The sequence below is a fragment of the Dermacentor andersoni genome, chromosome 10 (genome assembly GCF_023375885.2).
Source record: "Dermacentor andersoni chromosome 10, qqDerAnde1_hic_scaffold, whole genome shotgun sequence".
Classification (NCBI taxonomy): Eukaryota; Metazoa; Arthropoda; class Arachnida; order Ixodida; family Ixodidae; genus Dermacentor; species Dermacentor andersoni.
In genome coordinates this window covers 27448715-27472299 of record NC_092823.1, presented here as the reverse complement: position 1 = coordinate 27472299, position 23585 = coordinate 27448715, and the positions used below count along the sequence as shown (strand labels likewise).

Below are 23585 nucleotides of genomic sequence, written 5' to 3'. Positions count from 1 at the left end.
GCATGCTCCATAGTTGGTTGATTAAAGCGAAGGAAATTTTGACGCCATAATCATAAGCTCCGTTTACATGGATGCGACAGCAGGGCTTCACTTTACCTATACGCTTTCCCTTAGCAAGTAGTACGGACGAATGCCCTTAGGAATGTTCACCTGCGCTACAGCGTCTGCTCGGTGTCTATTTGGCGTCGAATTAGCGTTTGTTCGCTGCCATCATCCTGCAGCATGCTAGAGCGGGGTAGTAAATAAATGATGCAGTTTCCGCTTCGTCGCTTGCCGTGGCTTACCGCTTGGTGCCGTGTCTGTAGTCTTAGCGGCGTGAAAACAAACAGCCGATCTCAGTTATTACAACACATACCTCATGATTTGACTTCAGCTTGACATGAGCCTGAGTGATGACGGATTTTGCTGCTTGTTTCTTGCTGACAGGACGGAGTATAAGTAACAAACGCGAACTCTGATCGAAGCGGTTGGTCGGTACTGTATATGGGCGCTGCCATGTTGCCACTGTTTGGATGGCTTCTCTGCAGCAATACGGAGTTCCACGTGACTGCGCTTGGCGAATGGCGACGGAGCGGCACGTGGAAAACAGAAGCCCAACTCTGGCGCCCTGCGGAAGCCATATACAGTAACTATACTGCCAGCTAAAACTCCTTGATAATTGGAAAGTAGCGACGCACTCCTCGCCGCGGCGCTTTCCTCCTTGATTCTCCTCGCCCGCCGGCTGCGCGCGCTGCGCACGGCACGCTTTTTTTCCTAGGCTCCCGCGGGCGTGCCGCAGCATTCTATGGAGGTGCGTTATATTGGACCAGTTGCGCACCCCAATGATGGCGAAAATATTTAGAAATGCTGATAGCAGCATTGATAATGCTGAAGGCAACGTTTATGAGGCGGTTAGTTTTTTCTTAAAACCGTATGAATGGGGTATACTGAGGTAAAACGAGATTTGAGGTCAATTCTATAATCGAGGCAATTTTTGTGCCACATGATGAGATCCTTTACTTTGTGCGTCTGATTAGTATTTTATGTGGCACATCCCTCTGCATGTCGCTTATTACGCGAAAGCCTTAGATCTCTGTTTTACGGTCACGTTGTGACGTGAAGCAAATCAAAATATGCCGACCCGTCTATAAAAGATGCTTACTGATTAGCAAAATTAATAATGAGTGATTAGTGATTGTATTAAGATGAACAAATGTGTATTAAGGAGGATTAACGTGTATTAGAGAAAATTATTGTGGGTTAGGGTAGATGAAGGTGAATTACAGCGAAAGAAGGTGGATTAATGTACATAAAGGAGGATTACGGTGGATTATGGTGGATGAAGGAGGTTTGTAGTAGATTAAAATTCATGTACCAGGATGACGGTAGATTAGGGTGAGAGACGTTGCAGTGCTAAACATAATTGCCTGCAGAATATTCTCTGCATTACTTCATCGTGACCACAGTCATGATTGATTGCTCAATTTTCGTAATCAAAGCGCATTGATGCAATGATTTCGGCACGTGTTAAATGAATGGAAAAAGGTTCCTCACAGAACAAAACTGCAGAAATGTGGTTTTAAAAACTTCTGCTCTTAAAGCAAGCAAGCGCGATCATGTGAACGCCCACTGCACATTGCCTGTATCCGTGAGACAACAAATAATATTCGTCGCCCACTCATGCATGCGTGGAAGTGCAGTTCAAAGCAAATTCCTAAAAGTCAAGGTGTGCTTAGGTATCGCCAACAGATGCGAATGCGAAAGCCTTGTAAAGCCGACTATAATTCACGTTAAGCCACCTCCATCAACCCTAATCCACCCTAATCTAAATTAATCGTCCTTAGTCGAGCCTGATCGGTCTTAATCCTCCTTCGTCAAAGCTAATTCATCTTAATCCTCCCTAATCGACCTTAATCCCCTTTTACCCATGTCAATGCACGCTAACCCTCCTGCCCTAATTCTTGTTCATGTGTCGTAATCTGTTGAGGGAGGGCGGCTGGCAAGAGGCGAGTAGGTCGCGCGGCGGCGGCAGAGTTCGAAGAGTGGCGGTATTTACACCTCGATCGTGAAAGTAGCGCCAATCTCCTCCTCGCGCACGCTTTTCTCCTCAATGCTCATAGGATTTCTCCCCTCCCCGGGCCAACGCGATGCGCACGGCACGTTCAACTCGCCAGTGGCTCGCTGCGGCCCCATTAGAGTCGATGCGCGCACTTGTTTATTTTGCCCTTTGAATCGTTACATGGGTCTTACTTGTGGAACGGTCATAACTAAAGTACGCTTCCGATATAATGTCGTGACAGTTTTTTGTTTGTTTTTTGAAGAGGCTTCCATAAAAACAAGCGGAAGCGCTCCGAAAAAATGAGTATGAAGCAGTGGCTCTCCGTCGCCACTTGGGCTGTCCGTACTGCACTGGTGTATTGAGCGCATATAATGGAAGCAGCGTATAATATTATTACGATATGATTCCGCGAGAGACGAGCCGCCGCGAGAACGACGAAGAAGTTGGTCGGTGCCCTCGGCACGAGCGAGTGTCAGCCTGGCTGCCTGGCTCCAGTGTAAATAGCCTGTAAATAGCATCTCTCGTCTGTGCCCTATTGAAAAATTTGTATGAGAAATTGAACGAGATGTATGCATGTCGTACAGATTTGACGAGAAATTGAACGAGATGTATGCATGTCGCACAGATTTGACGAGAAATGAACGATATGAAATGCATATTGAACGAATTCTCGTAGAAAATGAGCGAGATCTGTATGATGTGCTACGCAGACTTTTACGAAGTGCACGAGATTTATGCGATCTGCGATAAGAATGCGTAGAGCTTGTATGACATGTGTGCGATGAGTTGCGTAGACCTGACGAGATTATGTATGACGTGTGTGAGGTGGTGTGTCATGTGTACGCACTGTAGTCGTATGAGCAACTTGATCTTTGTGGATGACTATGAATTGCATACAAAGTGTGTGTACTCAAGTCGTAGTGCATACAAAAGCTCATTAATGACAGTGAGATTTATGATGAGTTGTTTGTAGTACATGCAAGAGCGTGATAAATGTGCTGCATGATCACATTGAACCATTGTGACACATATATACCAGCACAAACTACAGAGCAAATAAGATGTTCAGAGTTCAACTTCTGGAATTTCATGCAACGAACACATATACATCCCCATCAAAGCTGCTGTCGGTACTTTTGATGCAATGATTTTCACTTGGGGACATATTCTCGGATGAACACTTATGGCGATACTACTGCCTTTGCATGACGCATTTTTCGACCAGCCAATAGGCACTGGATAGCACCATGATATTGTCGAAAGCTATCATCAGAGAATGAATCCTTTGTTCAGAGTAGATCTGCCTAAGATTTTATTGCAATATAGGAGTCGGGTACCATCAAAGTTTCATAATAAAATGCTATATGTTTGTGCACGCAATAAAATAATCTGGCAATGCGATTATAGCACATTGGAAACACTTCAAACAAGGACAAGTTGGCAAAGTTTATTACAGGCAGTTTGATCAGTGACAAATTATGCATGCACTTTGTCACATCCTAATAATATTGCTTTGCATCAGAGATATCAGTCAGAGGTAGTAATGGGCGAACTTGAACCTGCATATTTTCCTAATAGCCAAGTGCGTCAACCACAATACTGTCAAATACAAATCTGCTAAGAGCATGTTAGTGCCTGTTTATGTCAAATTGTAGAAGGTAGGCATGAGATTGGCCATGCATGCCCACATATAAAAATAAAAAGCACAACCACAAAACAGTGTAATAGGTTGGTGAACAGATAGCCAAAATAGCAGTCAAAATCCATCGCACTTTGTCACAAATAAATAAGAAAATGTGGTAATAACAATAACAATCCCTAAAAATGTCATGTGATCAATTGTGGTCATGATCACAGTTACTGCTGTGAAAAATTATTTGCACTATGTGTTTCACAACTTGCTAAGAGAGCTTGACCTAGTAAAGAATCCTCATATGTGCACAGCAGTGGCAAAAAACGGGATGAGCGTCGCAACTTGGTGACCATTATCTGCCTACATACTACACAAAACTGAATTTAAATTTAAAGGAGAAATGACAAAGCAGTTCGTGTGCCAATGATGGTTAAGCGCACTGCAATGCCTTGCCATGTGTTGAAAGCTGACCTCCAAGCAACCAAAATGTAAGTGACCCTACACTGAAGCAGGGTCTTTAAATGACGAACGTGTATCACATCCTGGCGTTCGCGGACGCAGTCACCAAATGAAAAACACCTTTGCAAATCGCAATAACGACGAATGTCAAGCGCGCGCACACAGACAGAATGCGAGCAGTTTCCGAAAGCGCTCTCGAAAGACTGTACGGACGTTCCTACGCGTTCGACGTATATCAGAAGCGCTGCGCGCGCGTGCGCGCACGCGCACACACACAAGCACAAAAGGCGAGCAGTCTCCGAAAGCACTCGCCAAAGACGGTACGGACGTTTTTACAAGAAAGCAAATCCCGCCGGCGTGGCACCATTTCCCGAAGCACAAACAACACCACAGTACACATCCGTAGAACGGCGCACAACAAGCCTGAACAAAGTGTACACCACTCGACGCCAAATCTCTCGTCGATTACGCCGCTGAGAATCACGAACACCTTCTAACATTCACAAACCAAACGACGATGTGCTGCGAACTTCAAACAGATTTTACGGCCCTGTCCGGTTGATAGGGCTGCTCCACAGGTTGTCCTCGCTGTTGAAAGCAATGTCAGCAAAGTTGTTGAAAAAGGTCGCCTAAAACACGCAAGAACATTGAAATAATACGCCTGTACTACCCACGCTACCCATGCGATCACGGTTACCGGAACCACAGACGGCGAAGTAAACAAAAGACGTCATTTCCCCTCATTTCGGACCGAGACCTATAATTACTTTCTCAGTTGCACGACTCTTGCTTTCGAGCAAGGCGCGACTTGTTCCTGGGACTGTGAGGGCGCTGCGGTCGAGCTCTGCACCAAGTGAGCGGTGCTGCTCTGCTGACATGTGCAGGTTAGTTGCGGGTGTTTGCGCTTCTTGTGCTGTAGCCGATTTTATTTTCTCACTGCGTGTGCCTTGTCACTGTCCTCGTGCACGTGGCTGGCGGTCGAGGTCTTTTGCGTCCGGTCCAAGTTTTGCGCTCACGGAGACGCCAGTACCGGCGAAGTGTGGGTCACCGAGCGTTAACATTGCGTGCGCACTTTGGTTTGTAGGCCCACTTTTGTTTCATCTCATTCCTTTCTTCGGACCTGCACCCCCAGGTATGGTGTCTGTAAAATATTATACTTCAGCTTAAACAACAACAGAAAGAAATAACGGCTGCTTTATTCAGCGAGCACCATGTAAATGCCGAGTGCCGCGACAAGCACCTATAACCGTGCCAGGCTATAGCAGACGACGCTTGGACGCATGGCGCGGAGTTCGATGGCAGCGCTGCGGTGGCGTGAACGGTAGCGGGCTAAATGGTGCGCATAGGCTAGGAGTTGGGGTACTTAAAGAGGATCTATAAACGTTGTTGCGGCGGCCCAGGCGGTCGATGTGGTACTGATCGTTTGATCATATTTACGCGGTGCGTAGAGAACATGTGCTCCTTTTTTGTGTGAATTAACGATCACTAAGCCCTGGGTCCTGTGCAATGCTATTAGCTCGCTGTATGTTTCTTGCGGTGCGCCGTTGTTATCGTAGTGCGGTCCACACGCGCTTTCTTTGTGCCCGGCTCATGAGAAGTGTTCTACTCTCGCCGCTCCCGCATCGGCTCACAGCGCACGGAAGAATGTGTTGATAGTTGTGCTATCGCGTGCTGTAGTTCACTGCAATTCAACACTACGCTTGACGGACTGTTGGTGCAGTCGATGCGGCGTGAACGGACACGAAGGAGCGCTCGCCTCAGAAGGTAAGTCCGGCGCCTAGCGCATTCTTATGGTTCATGTAGTGTACCTTGTCATGCGTAGCAGAAGATGATTAGTACAGCTACAAAAACAGTGACGGTGATTCCCTAATGTTCGTTCGATATCGTAGTGCACATTTAGGAAAACGTTTCACGAAAATTACCCCGAGATTGATGTTGGTAAGAGCTTCATCTATTGTTTATTTGCTTTTTGTTATGAAGTATGCTAGCGCCGGGGCATCGCTTGGTCTGAACGGGCACAAAAATTCAAGCAGGGAATGTCACTGCTTCTGTACGTAATTCCTCAGCAAGAAATCGTATAGACAATTCTAGAAGTACGTTGATGTGTTGTGCAAATGTTTTCACAGCTAACGTCAACGCGCGACGGCATCCAAATGATCTGACTCGTGCGAAGATTTTAGCTTGTATGCAAACTTTGATGCTTATAGATTGTCGCCAAGACAACCTGTATTTCTTGTGTTTAGTGTTCTGTTTGTTTTCGTGCCTTTGACACGTTTAATAACCGCCTGTGATGTAAGAATGAAATATTTATTTGTCTAAGCGGGTGCAGCTTCTTGTAGCTGGCTGTACGAGAGCTTTCCACAATTTGACGCGATGTTGTTAAATCACAAGTTTGCAGATTCAGCAGTGATTACAATAAGCTGAACATTTATTGTTTAGGGATGTCACAATTTCCTGAGACGGAGGCATCTCTGCACCACAAAGGAGACTGCGACACTATGCAGCCTGAACAGCACGAGAAAGCATCTGATCTGCCTGCTTTGACAAGGTACGTACAAAACGGTCACAGCCATTTATGTGTTCTATTTATGTGTTCTAGCTTCTATTCGTGTATTTGGTACCTGCCAACTTTCCCGATTAGTTTCTGCTTTTCCAAGTGTGCTGTTTGTGTACAGCGTGTCAAGGTAAATAGTGGTTAATAATGTATGCATAGAAAAATGTGGGCGCTGAGAGAAAGCTTTAGGAAAGTGCATGCTGTCTTTCCAACACAGGATTTCTGTCTAGAATTTTTGCAAAATATGAAGTGCAGAGGCTGGCAGGTTTGGCAATGTTCAACATTTCTGCTTTAGATTTTAATGTAGCCGGTTCATGATCTGACCCTAGTATAGCATAGCGTCAAGCTTGAAGCTGATCTCTGATGTCACGTCAGTTGCAGGATGTAATAACGTGGTATCACAAACTGCTTGTTACGCATGTCAGTCAACATGGTGCAGTGGTCACAGGTGCGAGTATAACCGAAAGCTGGGCATTCTTTGCCCTTCTGCACATGATGTGGGATAGAGCTTGAACTATGCTATAGTGGCACCATCTCCCTCACCTTCTCTTCCTCATTATTCTGTTAACTTGCAGTAAAATGCACAACTTCTAGAGGCTTAATTATGGTGTTGTCTGCTGAACTTGGCTGATGTGAATTTCAGTAGTCTGGGGTACCCTCAAAGCCATGCTGTACTTTGCATGCATTTTAAAATGGTCAATTTGAAATATGTGATTGGCTGTGGCATTCTCAGAGAAACAAGGCCTCTTGTGAATAATGCATACATGCATTATTCGCATTTTCTAATACTCTTTCAAGAAGCAGCCTATAGGCTGCTCCCCGAAGAAGTGACCACCTTTGCTTACCCTACAGGGCAGTCTGGTCCAGTTTACTTAACCTGTCTGCTATCTATGCACGAGGAGGACAGAAGCGAAAGAAAGGGACCTTCGATTAATGTTTTTGCACAGATGGCTCATACATTGCACTTTTCTTATCTTGCAGGCTTTGTTAACTCAAAGCTTTCTATGGGCGAATATCAGCATTTCATTCCTATTTATACCTAATAAGAATTACTTTGTTCATAGTGTCACTTTTTATATTATACTCTTGTGAGAATAAGCTCACTTGTTTTAATGCAGATGTGGCTGGGCCTGCAGAAAGAGTGTAAGCACACTACTGTGTTGCTGATCAGTGCTGGTGCTGATCTCTACGTCTGAGTTGGCCTCACAACGTCCAGGCGCCACTGTGCTTTGCTTCATTGACAAGGTAATATGATATAGACACCTTGCACCTCAGTATCAGTTTTGAGAAATATGCTAGGACACAAGGGTTGGCCTTGGTGATAAATACACTCGTGTTCTTTTTTAAAGCGTTCTTCTTGCAGTGTACCTCATGTACATGTTTTCAGAAGATGCTTAAATGCAAACCGCCATGGAACTTGTTTATGCCTTAAAGTAGCACTCTTTCACCAAAAGAGAAGCCTTATTTAATGCACAATTCATAAGAAAGGTGAGGAAGTGACAGGACATAAGTCTTAACAACCATCCAGTTTTACTGCTTGCACAGCACTATAAAGCGAGAGGTGAAAGGGCAAGAACAGATAAATCGAAAATGCATGTTGCTCACACAACCGCGAAAAGGACACATGGCATGGCTACTATGACGCTTGTTTTACAATGATAAATAAGCAGTCTTGCTATCTGATAGTCCACTGGAGGTGGAGCCAACTTGCAGATTCCTTGTCACACATATAAGGAAATCTTAACGAATTTCGCCAGCACTATGGTCCTTATACATTGCCACGGTTGCACAGTTTTCAAACAAAATAATGCAAGTGAGCTTTGCACTACCAAGTGACCACGAAATGACCTGAGCATTCAGTTAACATGGTTGCAAATCCAGTCATTTATACATTGGCCTGTTTTGCCGACGTAGTGTCTACTGCACGACAGTGATATTTAATATCCATTAACACCCCTGTGCTCTACGTACTCTTTCTTGCGTGCTTTTTTTTCACAGGTAGTGGAAGATTACTTGATTCCAGAACAATTTGGTTTGTTCTACCCATGATAGTGAACTTGCCAGTCTTATATTAAACATGGAATTGGTTAGAAAGATGTGGTATTTCTTATGGTGCCCTGGTGCATTCAGCTTGTGCAGATGCTTCAAGCTTGTATTGACAAAAATTGGGATGAAGCCATAGGAGGAGAGTTGTAAAAGTGTAACGAAAGCCTGCTGAGTTGTGCTGCTGTGCACACTTATTGGTTATCCCTACTGGGTAACGCTGTTAGGGTTATGGATGCTTTGACACTGTAGGGCCTACAAGATGGCTAGCATTACAGAACACATTAAAACGACTGTAGGGATGCGTGTCGTGCTATGGTATCATAATTGGCCCACAAAGTGACCACCTTTGCTTACACTATGTGGTAATCTGGCCCAGTTTACTTAACCCGACTGCCATCTATGCATGAGGAGAAGGGACTAAAAAAATGAAGGGACCTTCGATTAATGTTCTTGTACAGATGGCCCATACATTGCATTTTTCTTATCTTGCAAGCTTTGTTACTTAAAGCTTTCTATGGGCGAATATCAGCATTTCATTCTTATTTTTACCTAATAAGTATTGCTTTGTTCACAGTGTCACTTTCTATATTTACCGTATTTACTCACATAATGATCGCACTCGCGTAATGATCACACCCCTGAATTTTGTCGTCCAAATTCGATTTTTTTTATTTCCTGTGTTGATCACACTCCGAACTTGCCGCAGCGATCTGTCATGTGCCAAGTCTAGCTATTAATGATCGCGCTTACCATCTGTCGAATGCTACGCGAACAACTCTTCAAGACAAACCAAGCAGTCTGCACGCACCAAACATTCTTAAGCAGATGCCCGATTTCATTCCTTTCATCACTTTCCGCACTTCCATGACAAAAAAGCTACAACCAAAATCGCCTTTATTATGTGTAGGCTTTGTAATGGTTCTGGTCAATAACAAAAAAGGCACCTTTCGATTCTTCTCATCTGCACTCGTGGGCACGCAACAAATCTTGTAACACTTGTAACACAGCTAAGATATTCGCCCACCCTTAGCGGAAACGTGCTGTATTATGATAGTAGTGAAGACAAATGCCGCAGTTTCCGCAGCATGCCCGCCGTGTCTTTCTATGTCACTGGCAGCTAAGCGCGCCCATCTGTTTCTGCCCCCTCATAGTGGACATGGCTACGTTATTGCCACAGACTTACTGATATTAATGATATTATTCATTCCGGATACGGAAGAAACTGTTTCAATGCATGTAACGTACTCACGAGAAAAAAAAATCGCAGTGGGCGCATTTGGTGTGTTCAGCTTGCTGCGCCGGCCGCCATTTTTGTTTTGTTGTTCCGCACTACACTCAGTGGCAGCCACCTATTTGTTGACCTGTTGCCATCCCGCAGCAAACGCGGGATAAAAAATTCTTTTTGTGGGAAATTTAACCGGCGTAATGATCACACATCTGAATTTGCGACCATTTTTTTTACAAGAAAGTGTGATCATTATGCGGGTAAATACAGTACTCTTGTGACACCAAGCTCACTTGTTTTAATGCAGGTGTGGCTGGGCCTGCAGAAAAGCTGTAAGCAGACTGCAGTGTTGCTGATCAGTGCTGATCTCCATGTCCGAGTTGGTCCCACAATATCCAGGCACCACGGTGCTTTCACAAGGTAATATGATATGGACACCTTGCACCTTAGTATCAGTTTTGAGTTTGACTTTTGATAAATATTTAAGAACACACAAGGGTTGGCCTTGGTGATAAATACACTCGTGTTCTTTTTTTAAAGTGCTCTTTCTGCAGTGTTCCTCATGTACATGTTTTCAGAGGATGCTTACACTCCTTAAATGCAAACTGCCATGGAGCTTGTTTAGGCCTTAAACTAGAACTCTTTCACCAAGAAAAAAGCCTCATTTAACGCACAATTCATAAGGAAGGTAAGGAGATGACCGCCATTGTCTAACAACTATCCAGTTTGACTGCTTTCCCAGCAATATCAAGTGAGAAGCGAAAGGGCAAGAACAGATAAATCGGCAATGCATGTTGCTCGCACAACTGCGAATGCGACACGTGGCATGGCTACTATGAATGCTGGGGTGCGATCGGAGGTGGTTGTTCGGCGTGTTCGTTCGGTTACCGGCGCGCGCGATTGACCTACTCCGCGGCTGGCGCCTTTCAGAACTGCATAGTCACACTCTGTAGTCGTGATGATCATGACCACGGTTTCGTTTGCAGCGGTCAACTGTGGCAAGTAGCACTTTCATTGTGACTTGGTGCAATGCACGCAGTCTCACAAACATGATGGCTATCGAGGACAATAATTGTACTGTGGCCTGCACGCTGGCATTCAATCAGCCAGTTACATTGAGTTTGTAGAACAATCTGTTACAGCCAGCTCAATGGTGAAAAAATTATCGGGATGGACCCGTGGTAGTGAATAGCATGTTTCTGATAAAGATGTGACCAAGTCTTGTGCTATCACTGCACTGCAAAGGAGTACTTCCTCAACGCCCTTGCCACTACGAGCAGTATAATCAGTCGTGAATTGACATTTGCAGCTCCCATACTGCTTATGTGTGAAATAGAAACAGGATTTCTGGATTAATTCAGTATAAAAGTGTGTTTGTGTGAACGTTTGTTTCTTATTTTCATACCCTTAATAATTCAACATTCCGTTAATTCAGAATTTTGTTCCAGTCCTGGGAAATTTCAATGAATGAGCTTTTACTGTATACACCCCTTCTTTCACCGCATGTGTAATTTGAGCTCACTGGGTTACTGCAAGAACTTTTTTCAGCCTCAAGGGTAAGATTTCTAGCTCGGACAAAGCAGCTCCTTAAGGATGCAAGAAGTTTTACTGTGGTTTTCTACTGTTCCCATCTGCTTCCCTAAACTTCTTCTCAAATGTAAAGAAAATCTAGTATATCCCGTACAAAAGGTGCTTGTCGCTGACTGTGGGATTAAATGTGGTGAGTCCTCTGAGCTAGAATTGTCCCTGGCCCATTATCAGTGAAGCTTCATTGACTAGGGCTTTCCTACAGCCAGGATGTAAACTTTGAGCCTTTTGCATATATCTTAGTTTTATCCTTGAGTGCCATCACTGTGTCTGGCAACCTAGTTTCCTTAATAACTGTTACCTTTTTTATCCATTATTTCGGGAAAAGATACTTTTTCTGAGAGCACATATGCTATTTTTGTATTTGAGTAACTAATCTCTTGCAATTTTCATCTTTCGTAGGTTCACAATCGAAATGGGTTATTTATTTGTGCTAGTAAGTGGATGTGGGTAAACCAAGCCAAAACGGACAGCACGTTTGCCAGGGAGATTGCCCGATGCTTGTGGCAGGCACAGGAATTAATCCACAGGAGTGTTACGAGCAAAAGTATGTATGCGAAAGCTAAAGGAAGGTGGTGAGGCCAAGCCAGCGTTGACACCACAAAATCTTGGTGCATATCTAAGTAAGTAGACCCTGTCCTGCTAGCTCATGTTTTCATAAGGATTGCAAAGTGTTTCGAAGTTAAAGGAGTAATGCCTATCACACGGTGCTTTTTCTGCACGAATATAATGGGCTGTCGGTAAGATCGGGTTGTATTGAGGTGATCTCTCATATGGGCCGACACAGTTTACATCTACACATCAGGGGCATGCATAGCTGTATGCGTATATTTAGTGCTGTGCTCTAGCTCGCTAACAAAAACTATCATTTAGTTTCTATACTGGTATTAAAGGTGCATTAATCTTTCCTATAAACAATTCTGCACTGGCATCTATGCAGTGTTTTCCATCTGCATATTCCGCAGTGCGGTAGCAAAGAGCTGTGCTATCTGTGTATTCACTTGCATGAGCTTGTTATACTTGTTCATTTAATGTAAAACACTTGTGGAAAAGTATTAGGCTATTTCTGTGGTCTTGTATTGCAATTCTGCAGCCATTTATATTGTTTGTAAAACACGAACATTTAACAGAGACAGGAACAAGACAATGCGAGGACGAGCACTTGCTTTCAACTGCTGTGGTTAATGTTGAAATATCAATTTACATAGGTAAAAAACTCATAAGCCTCCGTGTTTTCTTTTTGCTGTTTCTCTGTGAGATTTTCACACTTTACTCAATATCATGCAAGAACCAGCCCATTCAGTTATGCAGTGGAGCCACCTATTGTGCATGTCAGTTCCAATGGCTTGTTAGAATCTAACAGTGCCGGCTGCTTTGTTTACATTTTTTTGCAGAGGCATACGAGCACTTTGTTTCAAAAACGCCAAGCACCGTGGATACAGAGGCAAGGAGGCTGAAGGACCTGAACAAGCACCTGGCCACCATGCTTCGGGATGCAAAATAAAGATGGTTTGTGTTAATTGTGGGCCCTAAAAAGTGTCCTCTTTGTCTCCGAGCTGGCACATCGGCAGACTCACATGATAGAAATTAACTCGCTGTAATGTTGGCAGTAGATGTTACTGTGTGGAACTTCACCAAAAATATTGCATGAACAAAACTCATTCAACACAAATGAGAACACTTGTAGAATGCAGCTAAACAAGAATAGTGTCATTTTGCATAGCTGAACGAGAATATTTTCATGTAGCATACACAAACGAGAACGATATCGTTGAGCATAGATGTGCGAGAACTATCTCGTCAAGCATAGCTATGCGAGAATAATCTCGTTTAATGTACCCATACGAGAACGATCTCGTTCAGTGACGATGTCCTCTCGTACACATGTGACATACGACATCGTTGAGTCTACGAAGCAATAATAGCGTAGAGAAGTTCTCGTACAATTCTCATACATATTTTTTCAATAGGGTGTCTTTCCACACGTAACATTTCTGGTGGAGGTCAGCGATCCCCGTCCTCACCACGGAACTCCGAAGTGGTCGGCACACCGAGCTTGTCACCATGCCTCCCGGTGACTAACCCGCCTCCGCAACGGCTTCGGCTTGTCCGACCGCTCCAGTCGTCACGGTTGCCCCACATCGTGACCCAGGTGTGTTCTCTGGCCTGGAGGGACATGATGTCGACGACTGGATCAAGCTCTACGAACATGCCAGCGCTAATAACAGGTGGGACCCAACGATTATGCTCGCCAATGTTATCTTTTATCTCGGCGGCACCCCACGCGTGTGGCACCAAACACATGATGACGAAATAACCAGTTGGGACAGTTTCAAAGAAAAACTGCGGGAACTGTTCGGCGACCCCATTGGGCGCAAGGCTGCCGCGAGAAAGGCTCTTGAGTCTCGTGTTCAGTCACCTACAGAGCCATACGTTTCCTACATCCTCGACGTCTTGGCTCTATGCCGTAAAGCTGACGATCATATGTCCGAAGGAGATAAAGTGGCACATGTGCTAAAAGGCATCGCCGACGACGCTTTCAATTTGCTTGTTTTCGGCAACGTGTCGACTATCGACGCCATTATAAAAGAATGCCGTCGCCTTGAACAGGCTAAGAGCCGCCGTATCTCAAACCACATTGCGCGCCTACCCAACACTGCTGCTACGTCGACATGTGAGGGTCGACCTCGTCAGACCACCACCTGTGACGACGTCACCCGCATTGTTCGCCGCGAACTCGAGGCCGCCTCTTTGCCAGCCTTCTCCTCGCCGCATCCCGATCCGCCAGCAACCACCATTGCGATGATTCAGGCTGTCGTCAGACAGGAATTTGAAAACATGGGTCTGAACACCGTGTGTTCCACGTCTCGACCCAGCGTTCCCCCGTTATCTAGCGGCCCTCCTCGTCCCCGGCAGTCCTTTTCTGCCACATCTCGCCGCAACCCGTCCGAATGGCGTACACCTGATGACAGGCCGATCTGCTTCCACTGCTGTCGCATCGGCCACGTCGCCCGTCACTGCCGCAACCGATGGCCACCACCTCCTCGGACTTATGCCCCCATTTATTCCTGCACCTTTGGACCTTCTGTACCCTATGGCACCCGCCATGAACCTACTACTGCTGATGTCCCTACTCCGAACCTTCGCTACAGCCGCTCGCCCTCACCTCGACGCCACCAGTCTCGTTCGCCCCAACCCCGCCGCTTTTCTTCGCCGCCTATCGCCTCCCGCACCCAGCCGGAAAACTAGGCACTGCAGCTTCTGGAGGTGAAGCTGCGTTGTCGACCCTGCCCTCAAATCCTCTGCTCACGTTACCTACTAACCGAAACCTTCTTGACGTTGACGTTGACGGCTATCCTGTCACGGCACTCATCGATACAGGAGCACATCTTTCTATTATGAGTGCTGCCTTCCGACGACGACTGAACAAGCTCCTCACCCCAGCGTCGGCACGCGTCGTCCGCGTTGCGGATGGCGGTACTGTGCCTATCATCGGCATGTGTACGGCACGTGTCAGCATCGCCGGCCGCCACATTCCTGTACTCTTCACCGTAATTGCTCATTGCCCCCACGACCTTATTCTCGGCCTCGATTTTCTCTCCGCCCATTCTGCCCTAATTGACTGCTCTTCCAGTACCCTTCGCCTCGAGTTGCCGATGCTCGCAGAACCTTCTGACGCACCCCACTCCCGCTTACGCTCCACCGGCTTTCTTCGCCTGCCGCCAAAGTCCATAGCCTACATTGAACTGTTGTCTTTCCCACCAGTACCTGATGGCGAGTACCTCGTCACTCCTCTGCCCGACATCCCAATCCAGTATGACGTCACCGTGCCTCACAGTATAGTTACTATTACTGCGAACCACACTCGCATGCCTGTCAGTAACTTTGGATTGGCAAAGCAAATTCTACCGCAAGGTATTTGCCTTGCCACCATTGATTGTCTCGGCGACCAATACGTGGCAGCGTTATCGACCGATGGTTCTCGCGACCTTAGCATGCCCATCGCGCCAGCCTCGGGCGTCGATCCCAACATAAAGAAAATGGTTGCGACGGACCTGTCCTCTACGCAGGCTGAAGACCTTTGCGAAGTATTATCGTCCTACCGCGATATTTTCGACTTTGACGATCGCCCTTTAGGCCAGACGCTCGCGGTCAAGCATCGCATTCTTACTGGCGATGCTGTGCCTATTCACCGACGACCGTCTTTCCACACGTAACAATATACACGAGAATTTGCTTCATATATCGTGGTTCTTAAAACGCTCACAGAAGGTAACCCAGAAGAAATCTGACAGTTCATTTAAAGTGAATTCGCCGAAATGAGTGCGCCAAAAGCCTTTGTACCAACACCAGTGTACAAAAGTGTACGTAAACAACAACAAGAAATGATCGCCATATTAAAGCTTTGTAGTGATATAGCCGCACGCAATACGAATAAGAGTTCCTTGGCTTCACAAGTATCAGGCGCAAGGATTGGACACACGCGCGCACACATAAGAACACACGTGCAGAAATACAAACACACATGCAAACACAGACACCCCCACACGTACAAACACACGCGTACACGGATATACATATGAACACACGCCCACGCATACGCACACACAATTATATAATAGGTGTTACTGGCATTACCTTTTAAATTACATACATTTGAAAACTAACGCACGCGCGAAAACACAAGAAAACTTTGTTACAGCACGAAGAGTCAACAAAGATTTCAGCGACTCACATAAAAAAAAAACTATATGCACAATTATAGGTGCTCTTTATTGTCTTCAACGAAAAGTCCAGCTATGCAGAGAGCATTAAGATATCCATGCGACTCCACCCACAATTATAAAGAAAACTGTAACACTCATCTCGGAAAAACGATCTGCTTATAAGGGGGTGCAATCTTTTCTCCTGATGTTATGGAACCCCTGCTTCCGGAGCGCGAAATTCCGTTATCCTCGGGGAATAGAAAATAACGCTAGCCCTTTCTTTGAACTGCTGCTGCATGGACACCCGCAGCAGCAAGGGACTTCCACGGAGAACGAAGCTCAGATTCCTACGGAAAGACGGAAAAAATTGGTAAACACGTTCGGAGTTGTAGGGTGACAACCGGTTGGCAAGCGCACGGCGGGCGGGAGAAACTGAGAAGAAACTAACAGCGCGCGACAGCAAGTTCACGCCGCTTTCGTGACGTCATTGTCATCTGACGGAGTAGTGTCGCGCGCCGCAGCCATTCGCTATGGCGACGCGCTGGCTCCGCGAAAGACGGCGAGAAAAAGAGAAGGTTGTCCGCGCCGTCGAGGCCATCGCGGCGTAGATAAAAAAAACACCGCAGCTTTTCAACACCAAGCAATGTCAGAAAGACGTCTGGTAAGACGAACATAAGTTCTGCGCTTCAGGGGGGACGGAATGTACTACGTACCACGTCCTACAGTAGCACAATTCAATCCTCACTGCAGGATTGCTACTGGAAAGCGAAGCTAAGGAAGTGTGCTGGTGTGGTGTTGCTTCTCCCCTCGTAGACTTTGCATTCTTCCCAGAACTGATGGCGCAATTACAGAGGAAGTGTACAAGCGCGTATTCGGCGGGGACAGAAATTTTGACTGTCCGTTTATATTCCAGCGAGACAACAACCTGAAGCACACATCCGCTGTTGTAAAAAGGTCCGATTTTTGTCACCCTTCTGGATATACTCGACCTGCGGATCTAACCCCTATCGAGCACTTTTGTGAAGAATAGGAACGTCGTCTGTAGCATAAAACCGCGACCGACGCCAAAGGAAAAATTTGCTCACCTGCAGCAAGAATGGCTGATAATACCCTAAGCGGTCATTGACAACTTGCTGGAACCTATGTTTCATCCGTGGCAAGCTCTAATCGAAGCATATAAATGGTTTACCTAATATGTGTAGGCATAGTCTCATACATGGATTTCTTTTTTATAGGTTTCAAGCAATAATGCATTACTATTTTCTCAATAATTCCGGTAACCAAAGCGAATTAACTTTATGCAAAATATCAATCTTTCCCAAGTAATCAGATCACTTTAGAGTTACCAAAGAATCTGCTTACTTAAATTAGCTATTTCCGCAATCTAGGTCCAAAAATGCCAAATATTATATTGTTACAGATGAGGCGCGTTTATTTACAGATGAAGGCTAGCGGAGATCATAGATCGCGAAGATAGCCGCTTAGATCTTGCGGCTCGCCCCTGTTGCCGTTGTCGTCCTCCTCTTCGATGCCTGGTCTCCTGGCGTTACAACCATTTCCTATATGAAGCACGTTAGGAGAATCACTGGGCATTAACGGGGTAATAGCATTTAACACTTGCAACATGGACGACCTCTGTTTTGCTACACCATCGAACTGCAGACAACGGACGCACAACCACTTAAGTTATACAAATAAAATTATAGAAGATAGTGAACGGGCTTACATAGTGCGACAAACGCTCGCAGCGCAAGCGGCACGGGCGCTGCGGGGTCCAAATCACACTAAGTCGCATTTACCTTAAGGAACCGGTTGATAAGCGCTGTCATATGGCTGATTCAAGCGCTATTGCGAGGCCAACGTGCGATGACGTGCCATGCGGGAGGCTGTTTCGGCAAGGAAGAACGTCTTGGTGACTGGATCGTCAGTGTATCAAGAAAACTGTAGGATGGTCCGATAGGTTGCTCCGATCAAGCATAACGAAGGTAGAAATGCAAAATATGGAACAGTAAGTTGTTTCATGATTCGCGGCGGTATGACATAGCAGATGAATTGCAAGGCGTCATCCCAGTTGTGAAGAGGACACTTAGATGGTCAGCGTTTCCCTCAGCGTTCTCTTTGTCCATTCGAAAAACAGTTCGTCTGTGGACGGTATTCTGTTGATTGTCGGTATTGTACACCGCATACCAAGGTCACAGTGCTCACTACCACGGTCACTTATGACCACGCAAGTTGGGCAATGGCACACAGTCCGGCTTCCGTCTGCATCGCGTGAGATCTCGACCACCGGCGGTAATGGAGAAAAACCAGCAAGACGGCTGCTTCAACGAAGATCAATGTTGTTGCGGAACCATGTTGTGGGGTCGGTGTACACTGCACCTCTAGTAAAACTGTTACGCATGATACGTGTTAATTTGAAGGTTAAAGCTCGCAGATATAATAGATCGGGGATGTAGTCGCTGAGATTCTGCTACATGCCCCTGGGACCGCCATCGTAATATCCAAGAGCTGCAGACGCCTACTGTCACAAAACAACCGACCCAAGCTGGCACACGAAAAAGTTGGCATACGGTCTGTGGTGTTCCCATATTATAAATACGTCGTCGTCACAAGCGGCACAAGCGCGTTACCGACTTAATTTGCCATTTCAGTCTCTCTCACCCGAGTAATAAATTTACTGCTGATGACTCTCCTAGTCAGATCAACATCCTGGATACGACGGTCTACATAGAAAACAAAAAACTTATAACGACACTTTACCGGAAGCCTACGGAGAGCCAGCAATATTTCGACTACAAGAGTTATCACCAGCGACACTGCAAGCAAGGAATTTTTGTCAGACAAGTGAAACGAATAAGAAGAATCTGCAGCGAATACCACGATTATATCCATCACCTAAATGACCTTAAAACAACGCTAGCGGAAAGGAACAATACCCAAGTGGGTCTCGATATAGCTTATGATGTCGCGTCAAGATTGGAGAGGCAGTCGGAATAATCGAAGAAACAGGCTACGATAGTATCTGCCTGACTGGCGGCCTATATAATAAAATATTCTTGTGCACTCCCAAACATAAAAAAAAAAAACATCCTACGAAATTACCGCCCAATATTATCAGGTAACGAGTGCCAGAGAAAAGCGTTCCCGGATGTGCCAAAGGTTAGCTACCGCGGCAACAGGAACTTTAAAGACATGTTAGTGCAAGAAAAAGTGAGCCAACAGGATCCCCCGTAATAAAAGCATGTTGTCGCCACAGGTGCGAAACCTGCAGGCATCTTCAAAGTGACATTAAAACTAAAAGCGCCGCAAATAGTTACACACACGAAGTCAAATCTAGCATCACTTGTGGAAGATCGGATTTGATTTATATGCTTCAATGTTCCTTCTTTAAGAAACAATATATCGGTGAAACTGGACAGTCAATGAACGTCAGATTAAACGGACAGCACGCGGTCGCAGCTAAAAAGCTTCCCCAAAGCCGTCGCCTAGCATTTCAACCAACCAAGTCATACCGTTGATGAACGTAAAATCTGCATCTTACAGACAAATTTCCGTTGTGAGCGAGAAAGTAAATACAGAGAATCATATCTTATTCATAAGTGCAAGACATTGGAACCAATAGGGATAAACGCTTCAAAGGGAGCTTTAGAATCTATTCGCTATGCTAATTTTCAAGCTATCGGCAACACTTAGTTTGGTTTCCTAGCGGTTCGTTTTCCTTTTTCCCCTTTTTATCGTTTTATTTTCTTCTTTTTTTCCTTCTTATTCGTTCCGTCTTTTTTTTTCTTTTATTTATATTATTACGATATGATTCCGCGAGAGACGAGCCGTATACATATATACGACTTACCGTATATACATATATACGACTTCAGTATTTTCTTTTTTTTTTTACAAGCACCGGTTTCTGCCGCTCGTTCGATTATCTCTTTCAGAGACACGATAGCCCACCACCACCAGCGAAATAGGTAATAGAGGACAGGTGTGCACGCCTTTGACATGCCGGCTGACACACGGGCGTTGACACGTGATTGACCGACGGCAGTGTCCCTGGCCTTGTGCACAGGACTCCTTTATTCTCAAATCGACACCCTCGCCGCTAACACATCTTCGCTCGTTACCACGCCCACCAGCCTTACACCCTGTCCTCTTTAGAATAACCCCACCTATATATACTGTGGCGAGGAAACCGTATGTCGCCTTGAAGAAGACAAGTCCACTTGTCGAAACGTTGGCTCCAGCTTTTACCTTGTTCTCGTTTTGCTCGTCGTCTAAGCTCAGTAGAGTGATTTAAAGTGCTGTTCGAATTTCGAGTGGCGAAATCGGCAGGGTCATGGGGCGAGACTTAACGTTGGAAGCTGTAGCACTCAACATACCCGCACTTCTAATTGTTGGCGCCATTGGTTGCCCAAGTGGCCGTAACCGTTTAGGCAACCAAATGTTTTAAGCAGCCGCTTGTGCATAAAACTCTTGATGTGTTCCTCTGAAGCCTGTCAACATTATAGTCGCCATTGGATTTTGCAAGCAGCTGTCCTTCTGGCTTTGAGCGGACAAGTTTCTGAAGCATGCACGGATTCCACTTCTTGTGAATGATAACAGTCGCACCTGATTCAAGTGTGAGCGACGTTACTTGCTGTCAATGTAGCTAAAATACTCTTAAGTTTACAAGGAGTTCAAAAGCCACAATAAGCACTCGGTGGATCTGGATCCGGAATTATTCAGAAAATGCATATGAAAAAAAAAAACACGTGTTTCTCATCTACATCTGCATCTAACTTTCAGTATCACAATGCACGAGCCCTCGAACGAAAGTTTTTGTAATAAGGTGCACAGGTTCTAAATGCAAAGCCTGGAATTATACCAATCCTCAAATTGCCGCAGAACACTCTGAAAGAAGTCGTATTCTCGAATAAAACTTGAGGCAGCGTTTTTTTTTTTTTTAGAATAATCCCAAAATAACATTAGTATTGTTTCTCCCCTTTCATTCCGTATCCCAATAAAATCCTGTGAAATAGCTCCTACTGTACTATTTCCTAAGGTTGATTAGAAGACCATTCTGATCAGAAAAATTTTGTTTGCGCGTGAAAGTAGCACTGCGGCAAGCATCCTGTCGTTAAAAGGAGCCTAAATTGGAACGCGCGTTTTCAGAGGTATTTGGCACGGCGACACATCTGTTCTCTGACACCTCTATAACGGCGAAGCAATTTATTATTTGTTTCTATTGATCAGTGTAATCTTCCCACATGTGAATAGAAACGGTCTAGTAACATTGAGTTTCCGCGATGAATAAGGGAATATGGCGCAAATAAAACATTATAGCTTCTAACTATGTCCTACTAAAGACGCTCATTATTGCATTTTTGACGTATGTCTCAATTTATATTGCGTAGCAGACAGGAATTCCCTCATTGATAGCCATCACTTACGTTTTAGAAAGTTTGTATCTGCACAAAGGCTGAAACGTGTTGAACGTACCCTAGGTCCTCGTGCCTTTACGTGTGGTGTAACTACAAGTACTACCTCGGCCCGCCACAACGCAAGACTCCAGCGTGAATGTTGCGACACTAAATCACAGTACCCATATGTTAAATGATTGGAATTATGCCCTGAGTATAGCATATTTAACGAAGAACAAAAAGTTAATATAAGAGCTCCCTTATTAAGCCACGTACATCCCTTGCATCCGTGGCAAGATTTGGTTGAAACGCGTGATGTAGTGGATTGAATAGAAAATGAAATGCCCCACGTTGCTATCCATGGCTTCTCGGAGCCGCGTTTAGAACATGTAGTCAATTTGGGGAGCTGCCGTTGAAATTGGATGGACACCGCAGACCATTGTGCTACACAGTACAGCGAGCGCTGGCACACTAACGGTAAGGTGGGTTCGACATGACCACTTAATATTTCTGCTGCTGCCTAAGGTGGGTGTTCGGCTGCTGAAATGGGTCACTGCTGGAGATCTCGTGCATCAGTGTAACCAACATTGATACCGAAGCTATGTTAGGCCTTCCTTGGCGCAGTCACTCGAGACTCACTGGCAACATCAGACCCGTGCGATGTGCTGTCTGGGAAGCTAGTGTACGTTGCCCTTGATGTGCCAATATTATTCTGATGAAACATGCATAACCCTGAAATGCGCTTTCTAGAGTAACTCATGGGTGTTGGGCAGCAAAGTCTTGTTGCAATAAACAATATTGCAGGGAACGTCGTTCTCCTGTGGTACACAGAGAAGAAAAGCACAGCCTAATTAACCATAGAAGGACATCATTATTCTAGTATTCCAAGCAATCGTCGGATAATCAGAACTTGTAGGATTCGGCTAACAAAATACGCATCGTAATAAGGTACGCATTGGCACGACTAAATATACTGGTCGTTCCGCCTTGGGGCGGACATGCCGTGTGCAAAATATCGATAATGTACGCAGTACTTGCGTACATGTACATATAAAATTTAAACATAAAAAATAGCGCCCGGAGGAGGTCGAGAGGCAATTCATTTATGCAATCATTGTGGGATATAATCCTCTCTTCCTTTTTTTTTCAGGATGGGGATGCCCTGATTACCCCACCATTTGTGATTTCCTTTGCAAAGTAAGACTATTTGCATTTGGCTACTGCGATAACCAGGAAGAACGCGACGGTTGCCATTGTGTTAATGCATCAACATATGGTAAGTGCAGAGAACATGCTATCTTTAGACTGGCATTTTTGTCACCTGAAGAAGTGCGCGGGATGTCGAATAAAAATTTGATAGGAGATGTATTTTTTTGTACGTCACTAATTCTGTAGCAGCCGCTGCTTCATTCCCAGGTTTCGCAGTCAATAAATATCGAGAACGCAATGGAGCCGTAGACATGAAAGCGGGACGTCCGTTTGTTTTGCCAGTATTGACGCGAACTGCTTGATCCCGGCACGTGTGCGTACTCTCATGCCCAGATGCCACCAGAGCACGTCTTGGTCGAACGGTGGGGGCATGCTTTTCGTTCCTGCGTTTCAGCCACTTTTGCGTCTTGCGTCAACACTAGATTGACTAGATCACCAAGTAGATTAGTGTGGCCATGGCATCCGACACTGCGCATTCGGCTGTGTCGGCTGTGTCGATTTGCCCCGGCTGTGTCATTCGCACTGAGAGAGCGTAAGCTTAGTGGTGGGCGTGGCCGGCTCCTTCACGCCACCGCAGCGTTCGCAACGGAGGGCTTTTCATGCTTCGGGCAGGCTTTCGGACGCTATGGTACTTTGACTTGGATGTATTGAGAAAACAATGCTTTTGCACTGATATGTCCCCCCTTACTGATATGACAATGACGGCTCGCGGTCTACGCGGGGCAAAGTGCA

At 45.5% G+C, this 23585-nt stretch overlaps 1 protein-coding gene and 1 long non-coding RNA gene across 3 annotated transcripts in view; both read left to right on the top strand.

The window, feature by feature from the left end:
* Positions 1-23585, top strand: part of LOC129381953 (uncharacterized) — a 134379-nt gene that overhangs the window by 27878 nt on the left and 82916 nt on the right. For both annotated transcript variants that reach the window (XM_055065256.2, XM_055065255.2), the window contains exon 3: positions 22795-22920. In XM_055065256.2, coding sequence (XP_054921231.1) covers positions 22795-22920 — 126 coding nt within the window. The remainder of the gene's footprint in view (positions 1-22794; positions 22921-23585) is intronic.
* On the top strand, positions 5796-13062 carry LOC126518998 (uncharacterized). Its single transcript, XR_007596516.3, has 6 exons — positions 5796-5894; positions 6570-6678; positions 7803-7929; positions 10263-10375; positions 11945-12165; positions 12937-13062. It is a non-coding gene; the product is annotated as an uncharacterized lncRNA (long non-coding RNA).